This window comes from Ranitomeya imitator, chromosome 7 (genome assembly GCF_032444005.1).
Source record: "Ranitomeya imitator isolate aRanImi1 chromosome 7, aRanImi1.pri, whole genome shotgun sequence".
NCBI lineage: Eukaryota > Metazoa > Chordata > Amphibia > Anura > Dendrobatidae > Ranitomeya > Ranitomeya imitator.
Window position 1 is genome coordinate 136,408,168 of NC_091288.1, and position 27,594 is coordinate 136,435,761.

The following is a 27,594-nucleotide window of genomic DNA, read 5'->3' on the forward strand; positions in this document are numbered from 1 at the left end:
GCTGAAGAGCTTTGGTATCCTATCGGTCACATCCTTGATCATCGCACCTGGAAGGCAGCATACTTCTCTTGCAGTTATGTCCGGTCTGCAGATGGCTGCTTCGGTGCCTCTCAGTAGTGAGTCTCCCACCACCACCACTCTTCGTTGCTTCTTGGCTGTACTTTTTGCTGTCACTTGTTGCTGTGTGCCCTTTTCTTTTTTGCTTGCTGGTATTGCTTCATTCTTAGGTGTGCCATCTTCATCCTCTACAAAGATTTGATATCGGTTCTTCAGTTGTGTGGTTGGTGATTTCTCCATGGTCTTCTTGCTTCTTTTGGTCACATGCTTCCACTCATCTGCTTTTGGAGGTTCTCTGACACTTTTTGCACCTTCTGTGACCAGTAGAGATGCTTCTGTTCTGTCTAGAAAGTCTTCATTCTCTTTGATGAGTTTCAAAGTTGCTATTCTTTCTTCCAGACCCCGCACCTTTTCTTCTAAAAGGGCCACTAGTCTACACTTCTGACAGGTGAAATTGGATTCTTCTTCTGGTCGATCTGTGAACATGTAGCACATGCTGCAGCTCACCATGTAGGTTGTCACATCTGCCATGTTGCTCCTAGATCCTGCTGACTTGCTGTGTGTTTTCCTTCTTGTGTAATCTACTCAGCCAAGCTCTCTTGCAATAATGTCCTACAGGCAAAAATTCTGTTGTTTGGTGATGCTTTCGAAGCAGCTGGTCCCGGCTGTACCCAACGATCTTCTAGCTTAGGGAGACTTCGCTTCTCCCAGAAGGCACCTGGAATATGCAAATTAGCCTCCTGAAGCTTGAATCCCTGGTTTGGTGATGCTTTCGAAGCAGCTGGTCCCGGCTGTACCCAACGATCTTCTAGCTTAGGGAGACTTCGCTTCTCCCAGAAGGCACCTGGAATATGCAAATTAGCCTCCTGAAGCTTGAATCCCTGGTTTGGTGATGCTTTCGAAGCAGCTGGTCCCGGCTGTACCCAACGATCTTCTAGCTTAGGGAGACTTCGCTTCTCCCAGAAGGCACCTGGAATATGCAAATTAGCCTCCTGAAGCTTGAATCCCTGGTTTGGTGATGCTTTCGAAGCAGCTGGTCCCGGCTGTACCCAACGATCTTCTAGCTTAGGGAGACTTCGCTTCTCCCAGAAGGCACCTGGAATATGCAAATTAGCCTCCTGAAGCTTGAATCCCTGGTTTGGTGATGCTTTCGAAGCAGCTGGTCCCGGCTGTACCCAACGATCTTCTAGCTTAGGGAGACTTCGCTTCTCCCAGAAGGCACCTGGAATATGCAAATTAGCCTCCTGAAGCTTGAATCCCTGGTTTGGTGATGCTTTCGAAGCAGCTGGTCCCGGCTGTACCCAACGATCTTCTAGCTTAGGGAGACTTCGCTTCTCCCAGAAGGCACCTGGAATATGCAAATTAGCCTCCTGAAGCTTGAATCCCTTTGACCCACCAAGTGTTTCACAGAAGTTTATACTGTAGAGCTATAAAAATAAAAAATCATATTTTTTCACAAAAATTATCTTTTCGCCCCCAATTTATTATTTTTCCAAGGGTAACAGAAGAAATTAGACCCCAAAAGCTGTTGTGCAATTTGTCCCGAGAACGCTCATACCCCATATGTGGGGGTAAACCACTGTTTGGGCGCATGGCAGAGCTCGGAACAGAAGGAGCACAGTTTGACTTTTCAATGCAAAATTGGCTGGAATTGAGATTGGACGCCATGTAGCGTTTGGACAGCCCCTGATGTGCCTAAACAGTGGAAACCCCCCAATTCTAACTGAAACCCTAACACGAACACACCCCTAACCCTAATCCCAACCCTAACCATAACCCTAACCACACCCCTAACCCGACCACGCCCCTAACCCTAATGCCAACCATACCCCTAACCCCAACACACCTTTAACCATAATCCCAACCCTAACCACACCCCTAACTCCAACACACCCCTAACCCTAATCCCAAACATAACCCTAACCACACTCCTAACCCTGACACACTTCTAACCCTAATCCCAACAGTAAATGTAATCCAAACCCCATCCCCAACTTTATCCCCATCCCTAACCCTAACGAGAAAATGGAAATAAATACTTTTTTTTATTTTATTATTATTCTCTAACTAAGGGGGTGATGAAGGTGGGTTTGATTTACTATTTATAGCAGGTTTTTTAGTGGATTTTTATGATTGGCAGCCGTCACACACTAAAAGACGCTTTTTATTGCAAAAACATTTTTTTGCGTCTCCACATTTTGAGAGCTACAATTTTTCCATATTTTGGTCCACAGAGTCATGTGAGGTCTTGTTTATTGCGGGACAAGTTGACGTTTTTATTGGTACTATTTTCGGGCACGTGACTTTTTTGATCGCATTTTATTCCGATTTTTATTCTGAGGACTATATCTTTTTTATTTTTTTTGCTGATGACGCTGTATGGCAGCTCGTTTCTTGCGGGACAAGATGACATTTTCAGCGGTACCATGTTTTTTTATACCCCTCTTTTTGATGGCGTATTATTCCACATTTTGTTCGGCGGTATGATAATAAAGCGTTGTTTTTTTACCTTTTTTTATGGTGTTCACTGAAGGGGTTAACTACTGGGACAGTTTTATAGGCCGGGTCGTTACGGATGCAGCGATACTAAATAGGTGTACTTTTATTGCTTTTTTTTATTTAGATAAAGAAATATATTTATTGTAACAATATATTTATTTTTTTACATGTTTACTTTGTCCGGGGGGGTGAGGGGGGGGGACATGACTATATAGTGTCAGATCGCTGATCTGACATTTTGCAGTGCACTGTGTCAGATCAGCGATCACATCACGTTGCTCCAAGGGTCTCAGGGAAGCAGTGTTCCAGGGGTTAATGTGCCAGGAGCGGTCCGTGACTAGACGTGATTAGAGGCAGATCAATTAAAATGATCCAAAAATAAAAAGCTGACCGTTTTACACACAACTAATAGAGCTCTGTTTTAAAGGGAACCTGTCACCATAAATAAAATGCTATTAAACTGCAGATATAACATTAATCTGTTGGCTAACAGCGTTACTAACCTGTCCAGCACCTGCTGGACGCTGCAGTGAGAAAATTAACTTCCTCCCTCCCTCCCCCCCCCCCCCCGGCAGCGTTCTGATTTTATTCAGGGGGGCGGCGCTGGTGCAGGTTCAGTCACACTCTGAGTATCCAAAGTGGCATCTGTAATCGCACCCCCGGCCCAGACTGACACTCACTGTGCATTGTGGCCAGCTGTCAGTCACTGGCAGGGACGTGGTTACAGTAGGCCACTCAGTATACTCAGGGCTGTGACTGAACCCAGCTAGCGCCGCCCCTGAAACCAGAATGCTAAAGTTTATTTTCTCCCTGCAGCCATCGGCTAAGTGCGGGCAGGTTAGTAATGCTATTAACCTGCAGAATAACCCATGTATCACCATGTTTACAGCGCTTTTTGTGGCGACAGGTTCACATTAATGTAATAAAACTGCTCTGCAGAATTACAGGTTGCACAAAGATCATTTGCCAAACATAACAAGGTCAGTTTTTCTGCTCATCAATGTAAAATAAATAAAAAACGAAAAAAGGCAATCCAACCCCTTACTTCCTACCAAAAAAAGATAATCTCTCAATAAAATTCCTTGTGGTTCAATGTGATTATGAACGAAATAATAAATAAAAAATGATGAAGATCAAAGGATAGTAAATACTAGTGAATAAGCACTGTAGGTTCATTGGGAAAATAATATCCAAAACTGAAATGACATCTGACAAACTATTTTCTCACCTTAGCAGCCAAGTCAATTTTTCCTTTATTGTACTCATCTACAGCGTTCTGCAGCTCTGCAACACGACCTTCAACACTCTGTGCAAATGGATATATGTATAGTTAGAATCCAAGCTTTACCATTTACCCACTTAAAGAGAACAAACTGAAAAGTGGCCAGCTTTTGCTCTTATTTTATTCCCACTGCTCTCCTGAGTAACATTTATTTTTTTTAGATCTGCTATATGGTTCCAGACATATGAGCACTTTTTTATTTTATTATGGTCTTTATCAGGAGGGCGTCTTTGGGAGGGGTGTTAGTGAGAGGATGGTCTTATGACACTAATATCTGCAAGGTAATGCTGAATATGCAGTGGAGCAAGATGCAGCCATTGGATTGGATTGCGCAGCACTTTACATTGACGTTCTAGAAATAAAAAATATTATTATTCAGGATAACACATAGTACTCTCCGCCTATCTAGCGGCTGCATGTGACAAGTTTGTTACAATACCTAGCAATAAGGGGGCAATCAGAATGACACTATTACCCCACCTGTGAAAGGAAGAGAATGGGACTTCCTCTATAGGACCCGAGTCACTTCGTCTGGTGAAAAAGAGTATTATCTGCAACACAAATGCTCTCCCCATGGACTAGAGAAACATGTCGTGGTAGCATGACAACAACCCATGTTTCCCACAAAGGTTTCATTCCAAGTTAGGCCTGGTTCCCAGCTCATCCCATTTCATTTCAGGCCTGGTTAGGCATAAACAGATGTAAGGCTGTAGCATTAGGGACCATCCATAGGAGGTACATTTTGTCTAGGTTGGATGGCTTCTAAGCTTTTTTGATGTTAATGAAGTACCTCATGTTCTCATATACAACAATGGTGGAATTTGTGTTTTCATTAAACAGTGTGTGTATATATGTCTGGTAGGTAGCATGTCAGTAACACCCTAAAATGAAAAGGAGGAAAATGCATAAGACATTACTGAGGCTTAGGAAGGTAGTAATGCAGCATGTTATAGCTACATAATCTAGCAGAATACAAACTTTCATCACCAATCAATTCACCATGGAGGGAAGTAATGTGTCTCCCTGTATGACAAGTCATGTACAGCCTTTAGCAAAAACGAGGAAAAACAGACTGCACATTACTCCACCCATGAGGGGCGCCATGTGGTTGGTTGGGTGCTTAGCACATTCTTTGCACTGCATCGTTAGACTCAACAAGTCAACATAACAATTATACCACCTATTGGAAGGAGTAATGAGGCTGCCTGTAAAACATGACAGGAACCCCTTTTAGTATGTAAGGCAATATCACACCTATGGATGGGGGTGATGAGGCGGCCTGCAGAGCCAGTGACCTGCCCCTTTTCCAGAGAAGAGGACCTATGTAGCACATTACTGCATCTATGGATGGGCGTGATGTGGCTTCCTACATAACAGGACGATTACACTATCTATCAAGAAGACAGAACCTGCATTACATGGTTACAGCTCTTAGTGAAGATGTTACGGTTTTTGACTTCACATCATGTCAATTACTATCTAATGAGAAGATGTGGCTAATATGTGGAAAGCATTGCATACCTAATGGGAGGTAGCCACATGTGGCCATTTGTGTGGCAGATGGTTGCACCATAAATGGAGGGTTGTGGGTGCCTTGTGCTTGTTAGATCTGTGTAGCGACTTGCGACTGCATTCAGTGTGAATCAAGGTAAATAAAAATGAAATTGTTTTTACCAGATGTTCTGCAGCGATGTTCTTGGGTGGGAAAACATGCACCACAAAGTAGTGGAAAAAGACAGATCTGAGCAGGAACCCTCAAGAGATCAGAAGATAAAAGATGAGGGTGTGGGGGTAGGGTAAACCTGAAAGGTGTAGCACAAAAAAGGACCAAAAATTCCAACCCGCTATCAGGATGAATGAGGCTAAGGCTGGGGTCACACGACAGCATAAAATAAAAAAAATCAGTCTGATTTTTATCCAGAAAAGTTGGACAATTTTTGTCTCATCTGTGTGCGGTCCACAGAGTCCGTACACAATCTGTTTTGTTACTCAGCAGCTATTAATAATTTACAAGGCCATTTACATTTTCCTTGTTATAAAATTGCAATGTATCTCTAAAAATCAGATAGTACACATCCAGAGTCAGTGAGAAAAAATTCTCCATCTGCACTGCCCCATTGAATAACCTCAGTCCCAGTGCAATTCGCTTTTTTAACAGATAGCACTCAGATCGAAAATACGGTTGTGTGTACGAGCCCTTAATCGGCAATATTTGTGCATGGGCTTCAACTTAAAGAAACGACTAAGAACTATAACAAAAAGAATGATTTACCAAACTTCCTCAAGAGGAGGACAAAGTACTCCTGTGCTATATGGGCAAGAAGGAGCAGAAAGCACTTCACCCAATGTCCAAATAGTGCGACCTTGTAAGCAAGCTTACAGCCAGGAGCTCGTTGTGTAGCAAGGTCGGCAGAATGGTTATCCAGTTTAGGGAAGGATTGTACTGCAATATTTGGCCACATATAGCAGCACTGGTAGGCAGGGGTTAAAGAGAGGCTGCCTATGAAGCAAGGAAGGAGGAGCAGGCAGAAACTACAGGTGAGCACATGGCAGGTGTGTAAGGGAAGCAGAAGATGGGCGCCTTACAGTCCACTTTGCTTTCTTGGAGTAGATGGTTAAATCGCGAAGATTTAGCACAATTCACTTCTACCCCCTTGACAATAAACACAGAAAAAATGTCCACCTCATTTCCTAACTAGAGAGGAAGAAAAGGAAAACTAAACTAAAATAATAAAAGCAGAGAAGCCCTGCAAAACTAGGAAGGTCTGTCTCCTGCAAACACAAGAAACTAGAGGGACAAAAACAAAAAATGGCTACAACTCCATGTGCTTAAAGCATCCCGCTAAAACAATGACGTGTTTTATACCTTTTCTGTGTAATAACTTGAACGAACATGAAAGTTTCCAAGCTCCAGATGATTATCATCTTGATTGTATAGATCCTTTAAAGTCTCAGGCTCCTGATGCTTGCAGAACTGTTCATAATTTTTAGAATAATTCACAAAAGAAAAGGGAAAGGGGAACAAAAAAAAATTAAATATTATATATTTAATATTCTTATTATTAGGCATACAGTTAGGTCCAGAAATATTTGCACAGTGACAATCAATGTGATTTGGGCTCTGGGTACCACTATATTTTTATTTAACATGAAACAACAGAGATGCAATTTAAGTGTATAAGTTCAGGTTTGATTAAAGGGGTTGAACAAAAACATCATGTGAAATGTTAGAAAAGTACATGGACAAATTAACTTTAGCATACATACAATGTTCACGTTTAATACTTTACAGATCTTTCTTTGCAGGCGATGACTGTCTGAAGTCTGGAAGTCATGGATGTCACCAAACACTGTGCTTCCTCCTTCGTCATGCTTTGCCAGGCCTTTGCTGCGGCTGACTTCAGTTGTTGCTTTGTTTATAAGTCTTTCTGCCTTACGTTTTGTATTAAGCATGTGAAATGCATCCTCGATGTGGCTGAGATCTGGTGATTGACTTGGCCATTGCAGAACATTCCACTTCTTTGCCTTAAAATCATGAGTTGCTTCGCAGTATGTTTTGAGTCACTGTCCATCTGTACTGTACAGGAAAGATATATATCTTTGTACCGTGTTAGCTTAACACGGTACCAAGATATATATCTTTCCTGTATCAAAATGGAGGATACCAAAATGTACCGCATTTGGCTAACATCTGTACTGTAAAGTGCCGTCCAATCAACATTGCTGCATATGGATGAATCTGAGCAAAAAGTATAGGTCTGCACATTTCAGAATTCATCAGGCTGCTTCTGTCTGCAATCACATAATGTGTGAGGCAGGGTTCACATTGCGTTTACAGCAGCCCGGTCAACACATACGGTAACAGGCTGCTGTAAACGCAAGTGCTGGTATGGCAGCACGCTAGCACAGACAGAGCATCTGCTAGCTCTATCTGCGCTAGCGGTGACGGACCTGGAAACGCTGCAGCCCGCGTCTCGGGGTCCGTCACTCAATGACGGCACATCGCTAGTGCACGCCTGTTGTGGGCGTGTGCTAGCGATGCGTCCGACATTGAATTCAATGGTGGCATTAATGGACTACGTTTACACAGCGTTATGCCACGGTGTAACATAGTCCGTTAGACGGGCGGGTTCAACGCAATGTGAACCCAGCCTTAGAGAGGACGTGGTGTGCGTTGGATCATGAGCTGTTCCAAGCCTTCATACTTTCTTCTGCCCATCATTGCCAATCATTTTGGTACAGGTTGATCTTAGTTTCATCTGTCCGTAGAAAGCTTTTCCAGAATTGGACCGGCTTCTTCAGATGTTTTTGGCATAGTCTAAGCTGGCCTTTCTATTTTTGAGGCTGATTAATGGTTTGCACCTTGTGGGGGACCTTGTGTATCTGCTCTCATGAAAACCACTCTTTATATGGTACAAATAGATGCTAAAACACCTACTTCCTGGAGAGTTTTCTCCACTTGGGTGGATATTGCGAAAGGGATTTTTTTCACAATGAAAAGAATTATGCGAACATCCACCACTGTTGTCTTCCGTGGACGTCCGGGTCTTTTTACATTTTTAAGCATACATAAATCATGCAGAGCAATATTATATGTAAAAGGCAATTGGTTGGAAGTATGCACATGAATAGATATAGGTACGAAAAAACATCAATGTTCTCTACTCCCCTCTTATCTCCTCTTCCCACAATCGTATACAAGATTTCTCTCGCGTATCACCCCTACTCTGGAACCCTCTACCACAACACATCAGACTCTCGCCTACCATCGAAACCGTCAAAAAGAGCCTGAAGACCCACCTCTTCCGACAAGCCTATAACCTGCAGTAACCACCGATCGACCAAACCGCTGCATGACCAGCTCTACCCTCACCTACTGTATTCTCACCCATCCCTTGTAGATTGTGAACCTTCGCGGGCAGGGTCCTCGCTTCTCCTGTACCAGTTATGACTTGTATTATTTAAGATTATTGTACTTGTTTTTATTATGTATATCCCTCTTTACATGTAAAGCGCCATGGAATAAATGGCGCTATAACAATAAATAATAATAATCAACAGAACTTCAGTTAAAGTGCAAGTGCCTATGTAAACCAGAGGAAGTTTTTCTGCCTATAGCTGGATATGAACAAAAATTGCCATGGATATAATCGATTAGGTTAAAGTGCAAATGTAAACTTCACAAATAGATTTCAACCTAAAGCTGAGAGTAATCAGACATGACCATAGATGTAGCAGACAAGATCTAGGAGTCATCATTTAGGATAAGGTGCACATTAACTTACAACTGTGAAGAGTGTGATGAAAAACAGTGTGCATTTCCTGCAACACCCCCCTGGAAGTAGTGTGACGAAATGCAGTCGTCGGGGTGTTAGCTGCGGGACATGTAGACTGTCTCCTCAAAAGGCCATGGCCGGTGCAAACACGGATTGTGGCTGGTGCAGCAAGTTGTCAGCTATAATGTACAGCTGCAGGATTGTCTCTTATGTTGCAGGTCAGTAAAGACTTGGTGGTCATTGGAGGGTTAAGCCTATATTGATCTTGAATATCTTTTAATAAACAGCTAAAATTCCAAAACTTGTCACTGTCCAAATATTTCTGGACCTATATGTGAAATACCAACACAAAGTTGCAAGTATTTGTAAAGTGTAAAGGAAATGATACAGGGTTTTCTAATTATTTTAAAAACATAAATCTGAAAATTGTGGCGTTCATTTGTATTCAGCCCCTTTTAGTCTGACAGCCACAAATAAAATCCCATGTGATTAATTGCCCGCAGAACTCATGTAATTAGTCCTCCGGTGTGTAATTTACACTCTGTAAAACTACCACTGTTCTGTGAAGGCCTCAGAGGTTTCAGGTATCAGAAAATAAACATGGGGGAGGGTAAAGGAATTAAATACAACAAAATAAATACAATAAAAGACAAAATCAAATGGAGGGCAAAGGGAAAACAGAATATATAACCAACACATTATGCATCACTGTCATTTATGGTGTCCAATTTGATAAAAAATAACAATATAGCATTTTAACCTATACAATTCCACCAAAAACAGATGGCTATAGCTCCTAGAATAATAATATGAAACCGAAAAAGTTTCTTCAAGGCCACCTCAGAGGATTTATGGCCAAATTAAATGCATCAAGCCTCATGGGAGGGGAAGGTGAAAAAACTGAGCATAAGGCTAATGGTAAATAATAGTCTTATTACAGGACCTTTTTTGGAGCATACATTTGTGGGGTCCTTTTTCTTGCCTCTTTTCTTGCCATACATTTCCCCTATGTATGTTCTTTGCAAATACTTCTCCCCACTTTAGTTATATAATATTACCTGTCTATACAAACTGAGAGCAATGGGATGGTTCTGTAAGGTCATGAAGAAATCGCCACGGTTGAACTCATGTTTCATATACGACACAACAGTGTAGACTAGAACAAAAAGAAAAAATGTTGGTTTTTTTTTAAAAACATTGTAAATTGGTTTATGTTACAAAAATTGATGTCTTTACCACAGTAAATTATTGAACACTTCTGTCATGGTTTGACCCTGTACACTCAGTAGATGCACCCCTGGTGTGGCCAAACATTTAAATGCATCTTCTCAAAGGGTTGTTTTCCATTGATCTCTGTCTCTATTAAGCCATTGCTGTCAATCATAACAGAGGGGTAGAGAGAGAAAACAAGTGGGTGGGAAGGTGAACTTAAATTTTGGTCATACCACAATACATGTCATCAGTAAAAACATCAGCTCAGGGTGCAAAAAAATAAAGCTGCCACACAGCCCCATATCCCGAAAAATGAAAACGGTACAAGTCTCGGAAAACATCGACAAAAGCAAATTGTTATTTTTTTATTTGCACAAATTTCCATTTTTTTTTTCCACAACTTAAATAAAAAAAAAACCTGTACATTTTGTATCTTCATACTCGTACTGACCTGGAGAACCATATTGTCTGGTTAGTTTTACCATGTTGTAACATGTCTGGATAAAAATTAACCTTTATTGGTATACTCTAAAAAGCCAGTATGGCACTTAGATCAAAAGAAAAAGAAAAAAAGGGGGACATAAAGGACAAATGGAAACCTTATGTGCTAAGTGCCCTATTACCTACACAGAATGGGGAAACAAGACCAGACTAACAACAGATAACAGATACTAAACCGCACTGACTATGTGCAAAATTCCTGCCAATCCACCATAGTTCCCCTATGATCACAGAAGCAGTTATCTCCCTAGGATCACAAAAATGTGGGCTAACAGTGGTATGCCAAGGTGTAAGTATAAGACTACGGATCTGCCCCAAATAGATCTTTACAACCTTGTATATTTGTACCAGGAGTGATGTATACTTTGCTGCCTTTCTCACAATATTGGAAACAAGAAAGGTGGCTGTATTATATGTACAAAGTCTTATCCAAATCACATCACATATAAACACATGGCACTTGTGGATACTGGATATAGGATTAGCGTCAGTGCAATATAGAAATCTATATTAAGACATTCCTAGATGCCACGAAAACTTAATTAGAAATACTCAACATATTTAACCGGGATACATATAACTCATTTTAACAATATATGAGTGTTCCCTGCTGGGTTCAGCTGAGGCTGACTACAGGGTTAATGATGGTGGATTATTAGGTCCGGAACGCTGCGATGCATACAACTCAGTAAACAGAGAAACCATATATTTGGGTGGATCTCACCGCTTGTTTGGTTCTGCCATCGCCAGCCGTTCCCCTCTCTCCATTCACCTCATACCCGACCCTGGTGTAGGAATGAAAAGCTGCAAAGCGGCGTCTCCCGACGCGTTTCTTCCTCAAAGATTCATCAGGGGAGAAATGCTGCTGCCATTGCAGGTCTCCCTTCTGTGTAATTTACAAATTCGGCTCGGTGCCGCGCTAAACTTAGCTCCGCCCACTGGCGTGTGACGCTCACACCGGGCTTACCTCTGCATTTCCGGTGCAATCGGAGGAGTTCCCCTGCTGGATGACGTACTGGGAATCCCCGCTCAGCGGCGCATGCGCACCTCCGTAGCAGGGACAGTTACACCATTGGATGTCTAAGCAGGCTCCTGCCAGACTTTCGGCAAGAAAATAAATGGGACACAGATGTGTGCGTTCACGCTATTCAGTTCCCTTAAGGTACCCATACACATTAACAAATCAGGTTCAGTTCATCCTAATTCTGACACACAGATGATGGACACCCTAAAACAGGAGACATAGGAAAACTCACTACTCCTGTTCACCTATTGGCATGATTCAGAGATATCTCAGCATGTACTATGACCAAAATGTCACGGAGGACCAGGTAAGCTGACCCCTGACGGAGACCAATAATTTTGTAATACCCTAGGGAGCAAACAAGGACGAGAGGGACTAAAAAGACATCTATAGAGTTGACAAATATTTAGATATGCTTCTTATTAGAAAAATTGAAGGGGAGAATTTCCATATATGGGTCACCACACCATCACCTCCCCAAAGAAAACGTGGGAAACAGTGACCCTACAAATGCCCTACCATAATTTACCTACACTCCTTTCCCTACCTACCGCGGAGGTTGGCACCCTAGGAGAGACCTGCGCATATGGCGCCCCCACTCAACATCGACTGTCCCAGAGTATCTTTCCCTATAGGACCCTTATTCCTCCATAGGATAGCTGGAAAAAGGAGTAAGTAGGTGTGTTTTGAGTTACTATGGATGTATCATAGGGGCAAAAGCGGATTATCCCTATATTCGTGTCCCTACCTATCGCGGGGGTTGGCACCCTGAAACCTTCGCAAATGGCGCCCCCACTCCACGACGACTAGCCCTTATGCATGACCCTACCAAAAATAACAAAATTGCTGGGGTGTAGGCTATTAAGCTGAAGGTAGAATAACTGTTAGTTACAAAAAGCAACTGAATGATAATGTCTCATTCAGCCCTGATGGCTGTACCGTTCTCAGCATGAAAATCCACCTCGTCTCCTTTTGGAGTATAAATTTGTCCCAATCGCCTCCTCTTTGTGGAGGCACTATCTTGTCGATCCCTATGAAGTGGATTTTTTCGGGGTTGCCTTGATGGAAAGCATTCATGTGGGATGCCACTGGGGTCTATCGCTTGTTAACAATGTCACGAAGGTGTTCACCAACCCTCTTGCGAAATTCCCTTTTTATCTTCCCCACATATTCAAGGCCACATTCACATGTGGCCTTGTAAATGACCCCTGTGGTACGGCAATTGATGAAATGCCGAATTGTGTACCTAGTACCTGTAACATTGCCTACAAAATTTTTTGCAGGTCGGATAGAGGCACAACTTTTGCAGTTGCCACATCTGTAGCAGCCCTTTATCAGATTTGTTGTTAAACCTGAGCCGCTACCTGGGTAAAAATGGCTGTGGACCAATCAGTCACGAAGGGACTTACCCCTTCTATAAGTGATTTGAGGTACAGGTGACACATATTTTTTTATGTCTCTATCCATGTGTAAAATCAGTGCCTCTGGAAAATTTCTCTGATCTGATTTGCTCCGTTAGAATACCTAGTGATAAAGCGTATGGTACTCTCTTCATTAGACTTAGGTTTAGGTGTCAATAAGTCTTTCCTTTCCTTTCTCAATGATTTTTTAGTACTCCTTCTGGATACCCCCTTTCCAAGAACCGATTTTTTAGGTCTCTGGCCTGTTTCTGGAACACATCATTATTAGAGCAATTTCTGCGTACTCTGAAATATTGCCCCTTTGGAATGCCCCTCTTCAGAGGGGCGGGGTGACTACTTTCCCACCTGAGGAGAGAGTTCGTGGCCGTATCCTTTCTGTGTGTTCTTGTGATTAATTCACCATTGGGACACCTATTAATACGTATGTCCAAAAATGCCAAGCTGGTGGTACTTGCTTCATGGGTGAAGCGGAGACCCAAATCATTGATGTTTAGACCTTCCACAAAACTTGCAAACTCAGTGGCATCTCCTTTCCATATTACAAACACATCATCAATATATCTCAGCCACAGAACTATTCTCTCCTCAGGGTGGGTCATGGTGTCCCCGAAGACGACCGTTTCCTCCCACCAGCCCAGGAGCAAATTTGCATACGAAGGCACACAAGGGCTACCCATCGCAGTGCCCCTGAGCTGGTGGAAGTACTTACGGTCGAATAGAAAAACATTTCGGGTTAGACAAAATTCCAAGGCCTTCATGACAAAGTTATTATGTCTGTCATATTGTGTACCCCTCGTGCCCAGATAATGGCCCACAGCCTTTAGTCCTTTGTCATGAGGGATCGACGAGTACAGCGCCTCCACATCAATACTGCCCAGAATCATGTCTGGGTCAAGATAGATACCCTCTAATTTAAGCAACAAATCTGTGGTGTCCCGCACATGGGAATTCAAAGCTCCAACAAAAGGTTTTTGTAGGCAATGTTACAGGTACTAGGTACACAATTCGGCATTTCATCAATTGCCGTACCAAAGGGGTCATTTACAAGGCCACGTGTGAATGTGGCCTTGAATATGTGGGGAAGATAAAAAGGGAATTTCGCAAGAGGGTTGGTGAACATCTTCGTGACATTGTTAACAAGCGAGAGACCCCAGTGGCATCCCACATGAATGCTTTCCATCAAGGCAACCCCGAAAAAATCCACTTCATGGGGATCGACAAGATAGTGCCTCCACAAAGAGGAGGCGATTGGGATAAATTTATACTCCAAAAGGAGACGAGGTGGATTTTCATGCTGAGAACGGTACAGCCATCAGGGCTGAATGAGACATTATCATTCAGTTGCTTTTTGTAACTAACAGTTATTCTACCTTCAGCTTAATAGCCTACACCCCAGCAATTTTGTTATTTTTGGTAGGGTCATGCATAAGGGCTAGTCGTCGTGGAGTGGGGGCGCCATTTGCGAAGGTTTCAGGGTGCCAACCCCCGCGATAGGCAGGGACACGAATATAGGGATAATCCGCTTTTGCCCCTATGATACATCCATAGTAACTCAAAACACACCACTTACTCCTTTTTCCGGCTATCCTATGGAGGAATAAGGGTCCTATAGGGAAAGATACTCTGGGACAGTCGACGTTGAGTGGGGGCGCCATATGCGCAGGTCTCTCCTAGGGTGCCAACCTCCGCGGTAGGTAGGGAAAGGAGTGTAGGTAAATTATGGTAGGGCATTTGTAGGGTCACTGTTTCCCACGTTTTCTTTGGGGAGGTGATGGTGTGGTGACCCATATATGGAAATTCTCCCCTTCAATTTTTCTAAAAAGAAGCATATCTAAATATTTGTCAACTCTATAGATGTCTTTTTAGTCCCTCTCGTCCTTGTTTGCTCCCTAGGGTATTACAAAATTATTGGTCTCCGTCGGGGGTCAGCTTACCTGGTCCTCCGTGACATTTTGGTCATAGTACATGCTGAGATATCTCTGACTCATGCCAATAGGTGAACAGGAGTAGTGAGTTTTCCTATGTCTCCTGTTTTAGGGTGTCCATCATCTGTGTGTCAGAATTAGGATGAACTGAACCTGATTTGTTAATATGTATGGGTACCTTAAGGGAACTGAATAGCATGAACGCACGCATCTGTGTCCCATTTATTTTCTTGCCGAAAGTCTGGCAGGAGCCTGCTTAGACAACCAATGGTGTAACTGTCCCTGCTACGGAGGTGCGCATGCGCCGCTGAGCGGGGATTCCCAGTACGTCATCCAGCAGGGGAACTCCTCCGATTGCACCGGAAATGCAGAGGTAAGCCTGGTGTGCGCGTCACACGCCAGTGGGCGGAGCTAAGTTTAGTGCGGCACCGAGCCGAATATATAAATTACACAGAAGGGAGACCTGCAATGGCAGCAGCATTTCTCCCCTGATGAATCTTTGAGGAAATAAAGGCACAGATGATTGGCCTCGGGGAGACCAAAACATTCAACACTGCGGAGACACCATCACGTGTTTCTCAACGCAGTGATTCCAGAACACTGCCCCCATCCCTTATGGGAAATATGCAGATGCATGTAAAGAAGCTGCGGAGACACCATCACGTGTTTCTCGACGTAAGCAGTGAATAGCCAGGCCTTTCCCCGGGAAGGAACAACCACGGGAAGGGAAGCATTCTATGAAGGAAAGCCACCTATGCCAAGCATGGTATCCATCCACAGACAGCTGTTTCAGGGTGTTTGCCCCTCATCAGTGTGGAGTAGGAATCTGGCTATTAGGAGCAGTGCCTAGTAAAAAGGCCAATCATCTGTGCCTTTATAGCCTTCATACTACCTGTGGTCTGGGCAGCATGAATCAGATTCCTGCTAAAATCATCAGTCTTTGGTTGCCCACTGCTTTCTTAAATGAAAAGAATGTGGCAGTGATGGTTTAGTTAAAAGCTTGAGATGAGGGGGCGTGGTTTGCAAGGGAACAGGAGCAGACCTATCTTATAGGAGCTCCTACAATTTCCCTGATTCAAGTTGCTAAAGCTTACTAAAAAGTGGAAATTTTGGACCCAAAGCATTTATAAGTATGCCTGGTGCCAGTTACAAGAAGAGGGGACCCACTCATGTGGAGAAGAATCCTTCCCTGAGACATGAAAGCAGAGGAGGCTCTGGAGGAGCTTTTCCCGCACCTGGAGATAAGCATGGCAGACCTGCAGTCTGGAAGCCGACCCCCTGCCGGGCCGCGGCTAAGCCGGGGACTTCTAGTATACAGCACACCCAAAGGACACCTGTTGTGAATTCTGTGGTTAAGCTCCCTCCTGTGGTCATGAGTGGTACTTTGGCTGGTTCTGTCTATGAGCTTCCTCTGGTGGATGTGAGTGGGGCTGCGGCTTCTGAGTTTCCTTCCTCAGGTGACGAGGTTAAGTTGTTAGGTGCTGCTCTATTTATCTCCACCTAGTTCTTTGTTCCTGGCCTCCAGTCAATGTTCCAGTATTGGTCTTGCTCTCTCCTGGATCGTTCTTGTGGCCTGTCTGCCCTGCATAAGCTAAGTTTTGCTTGTGTTACTTTTGTTTGCTATATTTTCTGTCCAGCTTGCTATATTGGTTTTTCTTGCTTGCTGGAAGCTCTGAGACGCAGAGGGAGCACCTCCGTACCGTTAGTCGGTGCGGAGGGTCTTTTTGCCCCCTCTGCGTGGTTGTTTGTAGGTTTTTGTGCTGACCGCAAAGCTATCTTTCCTATCCTCGGTCTATTCAGTAAGTAAGTCGGGCCTCACTTTGCTAAAATCTATTTCATCTCTGTGTTTGTATTTTCATCTTAACTCACAGTCATTATATGTGTGGGGCTGCCTTTTCCTTTGGGGAATTTCTCTGAGGCAAGGTAGGCTTATTTTTCTATCTTCAGGGCTAGCTAGTTTCTCAGGCTGTGCCGAGTTGCATAGGGAGCGTTAGGCGCAATCCACGGCTACCTCTAGTGTGGTATGATAGGATTAGGTATTGCGGTCAGCAGAGTTCCCACGTCTCAGAGCTCGTCCTATGTTAGTAACTATCAGGTCACTTTGTGTGCTCTTAACCACTAGGTCCATTGTGGTTCTGAATCACCTGTTCATAACAGACACCGTCCGGGCTGAAAACCCCTCTCCCAACAATGATAAACGGCGGCAGAAGGAAGAAGCAAAGTGCAGCGGTGGACCCGGGCGCTGGGAGGAAGCACACAGCTGCTAAGGATGACTCAGCGACTCCTCCACAGCAGACACCCGGCAAGTTGTGTGAACATGATCATACAGACTTGTTCACTGTGCAAGTAGCCCATGTGTTCCTGTTTCCATAATTGTTCTCTTGTGTCTACAAGACTGGGGAGTTCCACCACTCCTCTTGGGCTATCTGCACAAAAGCTGTTCTACCCTGTATGCACACATGGATTTTTCCTCTCTGAACCCTGTTCACACAGGTTATATACAGATGATCAGGTTTTTAAATACATCAGATAGGGATTGCATACATTAGTTAGGACTGCTCTGATAAGGGTATACCGTGAAGATTGGTAGAGCAGCTTAGTATACATTTTTTGCAAAAAACGTATCAACCAAATACCCTGTTTTTTACATCTTTTACTAGCACTTGCGGATTACTGCAACATTTTTTCAAACTGAGTGTTTTTGGTTTTACTATTCTCTTTTGTGTCTTCAGGTTTCTTGGTGGTGTGTGAACATGATCATACAGACTTGTTCACTGTGCAAGTAGCCCATGTGTTCCTGTTTCCATAATTGTTCTCTTGTGTCTACAAGACTGGGGAGTTCCACCACTCCTCTTGGGCTATCTGCACAAAAGCTGTTCTACCCTGTATGCACACATGGATTTTTCCTCTCTGAACCCTGTTCACACAGGTTATATACAGATGATCAGGTTTTTAAATACATCAGATAGGGATTGCATACATTAGTTAGGACTGCTCTGTTAAGGGTATACCGTGAAGATTGGTAGAGCAGCTTAGTATACATTTTTTGCAAAAAACGTATCAACCAAATACCCTGTTTTTTACATCTTTTACTAGCACTTGCGGATTACTGCAACATTTTTTCAAACTGAGTGTTTTTGGTTTTACTATTCTCTTTTGTGTCTTCAGGTTTCTTGGTGGTGTGTGAACATGATCATACAGACTTGTTCACTGTGCAAGTAGCCCATGTGTTCCTGTTTCCAAAAGTGCAGCGGTGGACCCGGGCGCTGGGAGGAAGCACACAGCTGCTGAGGATGACTCAGCGACTCCTCCACAGCAGACACCCGGCAAGATGGAGCCGGCCAGCCAAAGCCGCAGGAGCAGCCTGAATCACAAGGCACAGGAGTTTGTGCCGAAGAACTGGGTGGCGACCGGGTCCCGGACTGTGAACGCAGCACCGTGGACAGAGGGGAGCGCCACCGCCTGCAGAGGAAGAGGTCCCAGGAATGCGCTGGGGGAGCTCCGACATAAATGAAAGCACCATGCCAGGCACAGCAGACAGGAGACCGTGTTCTGGACAGGAGAAAGGAGGGGGGCCAAGGAATATCAGCGCTGGTAAGCAGACCGCAGCATATTTCCATACAATCTACACAAACATCCCCTTAGGCCATGTTCACACAGTGCGTTTTTTACTGCGGAACCGCAGCGGTATTGCTGCTGCGGTTCCGCAGCTGTTTTCCATGCAGGGTACATAACAATGTAACCCTATGGAAAACAGTCACTGCTGTGCACATGATCCGGAATTTCGTGTAAAAAGCCGCGCAGAATAGCTGCGGCAAAAAAGAAGGAGCATGTCAATTCTTTTTCCTGAACCGCAGCAGTTCTGCACCCATAGACCTCCATTGTGAGGTCAAAATCGCAGTAAAACCCGCAGATCAAAAATATATCTGCGGGTTTTACTGCGATTTGATGTGCAGAACCGCTGCAGCAGGAAGTGCGGGGGAGCGGGCGGAAGTGCGTGGGCGGAGTGTGGCTGCCCCCGTGCTCCGATCCCGCCCCCCGTGCTCCGATGCCCCCCCCCCGTGCTCCGATGCCCCCCCCCAGTGCTCCGATGCCCCCCCCGTGCCCTAATCTCCCCCCCTTATACTTACCCGGCGTCCCGGTGTCCGTCCGGCCGTCTTCTCCCTGGGCGCCGCCATCTTGCAAAATGGCGGGCGCATGCGCAGTGCGCCCGCCGAATCTGCCGGCCGGCAGATTCGCTCCAAAGTGCATTTTGATCACTGAGATATAACCTATCTCAGTGATCAAAATAAAAAAAATAGTAAATGACACCCCCCCCCACTTTGTCACCCCCATTGGTAGGGACAATAAAAAAATTAAGAATTTTTTTTTTGTCACTAAGGTTAGAATAGGGGTAGGGGTAGGGTTAGGGGTAGGGTTAGGGTTAGGGGTAGGGGTAGGGTTAGGGGTAGGGTTAGGGGTAGGGTTAGGGTTAGGGGTAGGGTTAGGGGTAGGGTTAGGGTATTTTCAGCCATTTTAGCCCTAAAAAGCGTCCCAGGAAACACACAGTCTCTGCATAGAAAACTGCATAAAAAAAGGATCAAAAAACGCCTCAAAAAACGCCTCAAAAAACGCATCAAAAACGCATCAAAAAAGGACCAAAAAAAGGACCTGCGTTTTCTGCCAAGAGCTGCAGTTTTTAAAAAAACTGTCCTGAAAAAAAAAGGATGGAAATCCTGAACGTGTGAACATACCCATAGAATCATATTTCGGGCGATTTAAGGGGGAACACCTGCGCTGATGGGAAGCACGATTTTCCTAATTTACAGTCAGACGACCATAACCTCATTGATATTAGCCCTTCCTACCATACCACCAGAGGCACACAGAGTGAGAGGCTTAAAGGGACACTACCAGGAGAGGTCTCAGAGTACTGGGATTTTGACGGACATTCCTAAGATTAATTCAGAGTTCTATAGGGCTCTGTGCACATCCTTTGAAAGATTTGATGATTCACTAAGAGCTCATGGGAATGGAGGAGACAGGGACGTATTGATAGATCCACCTGACAGCTTTCCCGGATCCTTGGAGAGCCTGGAGGGATAACAATCAAAGGAGCCTTTTGAGAATATTGACACTTCTGATTGTGATTCAAGTGACCTCTCTGAAGGTTCCTCAATAAAAGAGATTCCACGTGAGAACCTTAAACCTGTTGAAAATCATAAGTCTGAAAGTCATTTCCCTATTCTTCTACTATTGGAAGAGATCCCAGCATATGACGATTACCCGACTGAGGGTTTTATGGTGACTTTGCTTAAAACCTTTCTAATCACAACCAGTCTTTGCGGTTAAAAAGCCAATTTAGATTCTAAACAAATAAATAATTCAAAAGCATCTGACGCTTTCATAATAAGACTTTTTAAAGGGAACCTGTCACCTGAATTTGGCGGGACTGGTTTTGGGTCATATGGGCGGAGTTTTTGGGTGTTTGATTCACCCTTTCCTTACCCGCTGGCTGCATGCTGGCTGCAATATTGGATTTAAGTTCATTCTCTGTCCTCCATAGTACACGCCTGCACAAGGCAAGATTGCTTTGCGCAGGCGTGTACTATGGAGGACAGAGAATGAACTTCAATCCAATATTGCAGCCAGCATGCAGCCAACGGGTAAGGAAAGGGTGAATCAAACACCCGAAAACTCCGCCCATATGACCCAAAACCAGTCCCGCCAAATTCAGGTGACAGAGTCCCTTTAAAGATCTAGTAGCTTCGGTAACTACCGACACTGAGTTAATTCCTTCTACTACATCTGTTGGCTCTCCACTTGTTTCAGAATCAACTATATCTGACAGCAAAAACAAAAAGAACGAACACAGCATTCCTCAAACCATACCCAAGCCCTTAAAATCATTGGAGGAGATTCAAAAAAATATGGACCTCTTCAAAACCAACTTAGCTAATTTTGAGGACTTCAGAAGGAAGAATAACAAAGATCAGAGGTATACCAGAGATGATCCAGACTTCCCAGTTGAAAGACTATGTTTCCTCAATGATCTCTCACTTGTTCCCTAATGCCAACGAAAGTCTTCTGATTGAAAAAAAATGTCAGAATAAGTAGACCACCCTCGCTTCCCAGGGATCTGTCAAGAGACGTTATTGTTTTGTTTTATCCAAATTGGGTGAGGAATGCGCTTCTTGGCGCGTCGAAGGAGCCGATATTTCTTTCATCCCCATACAGCCACTTGGTCTTTTACAAGGACCTGTTAAAAGTCACCTTACAAAAGAGAAAAGCCTTCTCACGTATCACACGTGAACTTCTGCAGGCCGGGATTCCTTATGTCTGGACTAGATCTTCAACCCTCCAGGTGAAACATTCGTCAGGATTAATCCATGATTCTTCTCCGGACGAGGGCATTGAATTCTTCAAATGTGCTGGAATTATATTCTCTAGGGCCTCTTTCGGACTACCCTCTTCAGTGAAATTGGATATTTGCCCCGACTGACCAATCTCCAACGCGGTTAATCTACGACTAGATATTTGAGTAATTGAAATACCGGTAACTCTTTTCCACTTTTAAAGCTTTCTTTTTTTATTTTTTGGATCGAACCGAACTTTCCTCCACAAGGTCTTAGGGTCGCCACAGGGCAACCCCGGACGTCGCAGGCCTTATATTACATATTATACAACATCCTAATCTACCTTTACTTCACAGACTTTTAGGTTCATTATTCGAGCATATTAATATTACTGAACAGCTTACAATACTGAGCGGCCAACGATACTATTCAGTACTCTACTTTCAGGACTGACACGAAGGCATCAATTATTTTATGTGTTATTCTACGCTTAAGCTACTACAATTTTTGTTGGAAGTACCGATTGATCTACTTCTAGGTCTAGTTCCTAAGCAACATTTAATCTTTTTAATATTTCATGTTGTTTTATTACATTGAAAGGATGCTTTACTCTTAGGTGCTAATACGAAGTGACAGATATTTTGGGTATATTCATGCTACTGTACGCTTGTCTGTTTTTTAATGCCTGCCTCTTCATTCCTCTTAACACTTTGGGAATTTTTTCCCTTCCCTGTCCCTATTTTTCTTCCCTACCTCTTTATCCATACCCTAAAATGTTAAAAGTTCAATAAAAACAATTAAACAAGGAAAAAAAAAAAAAAAGCTTGAGATGATATAATACCCCACCAGATCTCGTGCTTTCATAACATGGAGCATTGTGTCAACCCTCTCTCAAAAGTTTGGACTCAACTATTGCTACGGACTAGTGATTGGTTCTCTTTAATTAGAGCAAATGTTCAAAATAAAACTGTATTCTATAGCCAACATATTATGATCATTTACTTAAGATCAGAGTTTTTACAATTCAACATGCTAAGTCCAAACAAAATTTTTGTGCAAAATGCACATAATATAATTTTCAACTTTTTTTCCATCAGAAAATAGATGCAAGTCGCTTAACTAAAATCTCTTCTACGTGTTACAAAATGGAGAACAAAACTGTAGAAATGTTCAATTTCATGATATGGCAGGGTGAGGATTACACATTTTCTTCTACCTATATTCCACAAAATAACTTACCAAGGTCAGTGTCTCCACTTTCAATAGCTTTGCCAAGAGCAAGGTTACTCCTCTTCATCTTTAAAAGCAAAGGAACTTGATCCTCAGATTTAGGCTCATATTCTAAGAGCTAAAATAAAGATAAAGGAAACAAAACAAAAAACAAACTTTCATGTTTATGCCACCTACGGCTGGATTTTAATACACCACTTTTAATGATATTTTAACAGCATTTTTCATTTTGCCAGTTGTTATATTAGCCTATCCCCACTGCAAGCAGTTACTGTGTTCCTGACCTCGACAGATTTTTCAAACCTGACAAGTGTCCCTTTGGAATGCTTCATCCGATCCCAGCGATTCTGAGACTTTTTCTGTGACACATTACACCTTATGTTAATGGTAAAATTAGGTATAAATTATTTAAGTTTACGTTAGGGCTAGCGGAATGCACCAAATAATTAGAAAGATAAAGTAAGGTGCGTTCGCAGCCCGGGGTCCACCGTGCAGAGATGGAACCTGCTGCAAAGTAATGACGGACTATATGACGGTACAATATGGATTCACACACGGGTTACCTTCACCCAGTATAAAGAAAGCGAACCCTGTTGCGTCACAGGGCCGCGGTATCGCACAAAGAGCGCAAGCAAGGAGTCACAGAACGCTACTCCTAGACTCGGGATTAGAGTTCGTCTAGACCTCTTATGCTCGACACCGCAACTGGGGTGTCAGCTTAACCGAAATAATTTAGATGCACGGGAGTGCGAGCGGTGCCGCTCTGGCGGACGCCACTAACCACCCAGGCTTGGGTAAGGAAAGCGCTGTGAAAGCGCACAGCGCCGCAGTAGCGGTCACAGCAATTTGATGCTGTTTTGTGTGTCACGTGCTGATAGATAAGTCAGGCGCTAGATAGCAATCATCCACCTTACGTGAGCAGTCATACACAAGGGAGGGGATAATTGATGAGTGACTTTCACACGTCAACACTCACACGTCAACACACACACGTTTACAAGTGTACACTAGTGCATGGCCGAGCAGCCATGCGAACCTTTTATAGCAGCAGCGCTAAAAGACCTTCCAGATGGACCAATAGGAGCCGCAACAGGACCTGAGCATGTGACCCCCGACCTCCAATGGGAGGTAATCCCGTGGGTATGCTCAGTAAGGGAAAAGCAGGACTTAGACGCGGAAAGACCTGCTCGCTGCTGAACATTGCTGGCTACAAGGACAGAGCCTGGAAGGGCAGTAGTATCCAGTATCAGCCTGAGCTAGACGCTGGGACCGACATCTCTGCTGAGCAGACTCCACTGCGGCTGGAGAAGAATAGGAGACTGCAGCGGAGATGGTTCAAGATTCCCCCTGTGCAGAGGCGAGAACTCGACACCTAACAGTTTATTTCTGAAAATATCTGAAATTTGCCAAAAAAGTATAAAAATGAGCAATTTATGAACTTTGAACTTTTATGCCCTTAAATCGGATTATGCCACACAAAATGTAGAATGTAAAATGGATTCACATTTCAGAAAAAAAGGTTATGTTGGGAAAAAAAATGAAATTATTTTTAGGGGCCTTCTTCACTCTTCAAGCGATTATGTTCTATATGTTACTAAATTCGAAAACACGACCCGATTTTAAAATTTACCAGTCAAAGAATTCAAAACAACATTCAAGAAGTTTGTTAACCCATTAGTGGATGAAAAAAAAATATGAAAACTTTTTTTTCCCTAAAATGTTGCTTTAATCTCATTTTTCACAAGGGTTAATAAGTGAAAACGGATGCCAAAATAAGTTACAAAATTTCTCCCAAATGCATTAATACCTCATATGTGGTCGGAAACTACTGTTTGAGCACACAGCAATGCTCAGAAGCTGTCCTGTGTATGCTGCTGAAGGAATAATACTATTTTCTGGCTATTATATGACTATGCTGCATTTTCATCAGCTTTCTCCTCTGCAGACACTACCTCTTAGTTTGCAATCCATTTTAAGCTGGTTTGCAAACTAGCTACTATCATCTCTCTTATACACTGCACTCCACACAGATTGTGTACTAAAAGGAACAAAGAGCATGAAACCAGAATCTGGCAGCAGCAGTGATTGGTGTATACAGTCATGGCTGAAAGTGTTGGCACCCTTGAAGTTGTTCCAGAAAATGATGTATTTCTCCAAGAAAATGATTGCAATTATTCATGTTTTGTTATACATATGTTTATTTCCTTTGTGTGTGTTGGAACAACACAAAAGAGAAAATTTGACACAGTCAAGGTACCCAGTGCCAAAGGCTGCATGAAGACCCCAAAAACATCTTTTAACCTCCACCATATTTGACTGTAGGTACGGTGTTCTTTTCTTTAATAGACAGAAGCAGTCTCATAATTATAATTTTTTATTTATATAGCCCCAGAGTTGTGACAAGAAACACCACACAGATGTAGCAGCTCACAAAAGCGGAAACCACTCCAAGGTAACATAGAAAAAGGAGAAAACGGAGTTTATATATTTCAAACAAGTTAGAAAATCTTTACTGATTAAAAAACATTTCTAAAACATGTTAAAAGGAAGTGCAAACACACAGACAAAAGTGACACCCATCCATTATAATAGATCAATATCATACATATCTCTTTGCAAGTATCAATGGTGGGAAAAAAATTAATACCTTGATGCAAGTTCCAAGTAGCACCTGTATTCAATAAAAGTCTTCCATTGTGTCAAAGTGAAGGATAAGCATTCATTATCTCATGTGTTTGAAACATATATACTCTGTTTAGCTTTTTCTATGTGTTCTTTTCTTTGTAGGCCTCTTTCCATTTTCAGTAAACAGTAGAACGATGTGCTTTATCAAAAATCTTCTTTTTATGTCTCTGTGTCTCCTGCCATAGAGTTTAATTTAATTCAAATGTTGACGGATGGTTTGTGTCAATAATGATGCACCCTGAGACCAAAAGACAGCCTGAATTTCTTTGGAACTTGATTGGGGATGCTTATCCACCATCCTGACTATGCTGCGTTGCAACCTTTCATCACTTTTTCTCTGCCGTCCACATCTATGGAGATTAGATATAGTGTCAAGGGTTGTAAACATCTTGATTATGTTGCGCACCCTAGACAAAGGGACATCAAGATCTCTGGAGATGGACTTGTACCTTGAGATTGTTAGGCTACTTTCACACATCAGGCTTTTTATTTCAGACACAATCCGGCCAATGTTCGACAAAACGGATCCGTTTCAAATAGTGAAAAAACTGATGTTTTCATTTTTAACATGGAGTTTACATTGACAGTCTGGAGGAGAGAGGGAGAGAGAGAGAGAGAGACCAGATTCAATGTTTCACATGTCCATTTCGCGTGTTTTTTGCCGGTTCCGTCACTGTGCGCTTTTTTCACCGCACAAAAAGCGTCCATCTGGACGTTTTATCAAGCCGCCGGAAACGACTTTTTGGACGGATCAGGGAAAAAACGGATGAAACTTCTGGCCATCAAGCGCAATCCGGCACGAATACAACTATATGAGAAAAAACGGATCCAGCGTAAAAAAAAACAGATCTGTTTTTTTTCAAAAATTGACAGATTGTGCCTGAAACAAAAAGCCTGATGTGTGAAAATAGCCTTAATCGTTAACAGTTTTGGTTGTCAAGTCATCAGACAGTTCTTTTCTCCTATTTCTGCTCCCTATGCTTAGTGTGGCACAAGCAGGCACACAATGCACAGACTGAGTCAACTACTCCCTTTTTTATCTGGTTTCAGGTGTGATATTCATATTGGGCACACTGTTACTTGCCACAGGTGAGTTAGAACAAGCATGACATGCTTGAAACTAAGTTGTTTACCTACAATTTTTGAAAGGTGCCAACAATTTTATCCCGCCCTTTTGGGGGCTTTGTGTGAAATTACGTCCAATTTTCTGGTTTTTTTTTATGTTGTTCCAATACACAAATAGAAAATAAACATGTATAACAAAACTTGTGTATTTGCAATAATTTTCTTGTAGAAATCTTTAATTTTCTGGAACAATTTCAAGGATGCCAACATTTTCGTCATGAATATGAGCCCAGCACTGTCGGTAAAAGACTTGGTAGAAAATTCAGTATTGTCTTTCTGTGTCTCCCTCTGCTTGTTTCCTCGCTTTACTCCTCATTCCTCTCCCTTCACCCTTCCCCATAGAGTACAATGGGCTGTCACATGACACAGTAATGAGTTGGCAGCCCACCTTGTCTTAGCAAAATAGATATGAGCTAGATTTTTTTTTCCAGAAAGAATGGGGAGTCCAGGTTGCAGAGGAAGAAGTTTCTTATAAGTGAGGAAGGAAGCATATTTTTCTGCTAAGCTATATTAAGTACAAAACTCCCAAATACATATTGTGAGCGCACGGGGTCTGGCAGTAAATACGCCAAAAGACCCCGACCTCACCAAATCAGCTCAAAACAAACCATGCCAAAAGGAGAGCAATTCAGAGCAATGATTTATAAAACAAACTTTAATTGTCATAAATAATACAAAAACATATATCAAAATATTACACTATCTAATGACTAGAGCACAGGATGAATGTCCCAGGAATGCTGGAAAAGCGCCCATCCCCCCGCTCCCCCAGATGTAAATACCCTTGTAATGGTATGCATAAGAAAAAGCACCTACACTATCCAACCAAAGTCACCCCAAAGCAGTGGGACTCTATAGTAATGCCATTAAGTATGGTGGTGGAAAAAGGGTTGGACCATCGCCTGACCGCCCCCCCCTACCTCTGTGTAGTGGTAAGTGCTAGCACCCTTTTTCCACCACCATACTTAATGGCATTACTATAGAGTCCCACTGCTTTGGGGTGACTTTGGTTGGATAGTGTA

At 43.0% G+C, this 27,594-nt stretch overlaps 1 protein-coding gene across 1 annotated transcript in view; it reads right to left on the minus strand.

The window, feature by feature from the left end:
* The window catches only part of VPS16 (VPS16 core subunit of CORVET and HOPS complexes), a 412,925-nt gene that overhangs the window by 98,679 nt on the left and 286,652 nt on the right, over nucleotides 1-27,594 (minus strand). Inside the window, exons 17-20 of the mRNA XM_069733839.1 lie at nucleotides 22,772-22,880; nucleotides 10,173-10,270; nucleotides 6,705-6,812; nucleotides 3,785-3,862 (exon numbers count right to left, since the gene is read on the minus strand). Of these exons, the coding sequence (XP_069589940.1) occupies nucleotides 3,785-3,862; nucleotides 6,705-6,812; nucleotides 10,173-10,270; nucleotides 22,772-22,880 (393 nt within the window). The remainder of the gene's footprint in view (nucleotides 1-3,784; nucleotides 3,863-6,704; nucleotides 6,813-10,172; nucleotides 10,271-22,771; nucleotides 22,881-27,594) is intronic.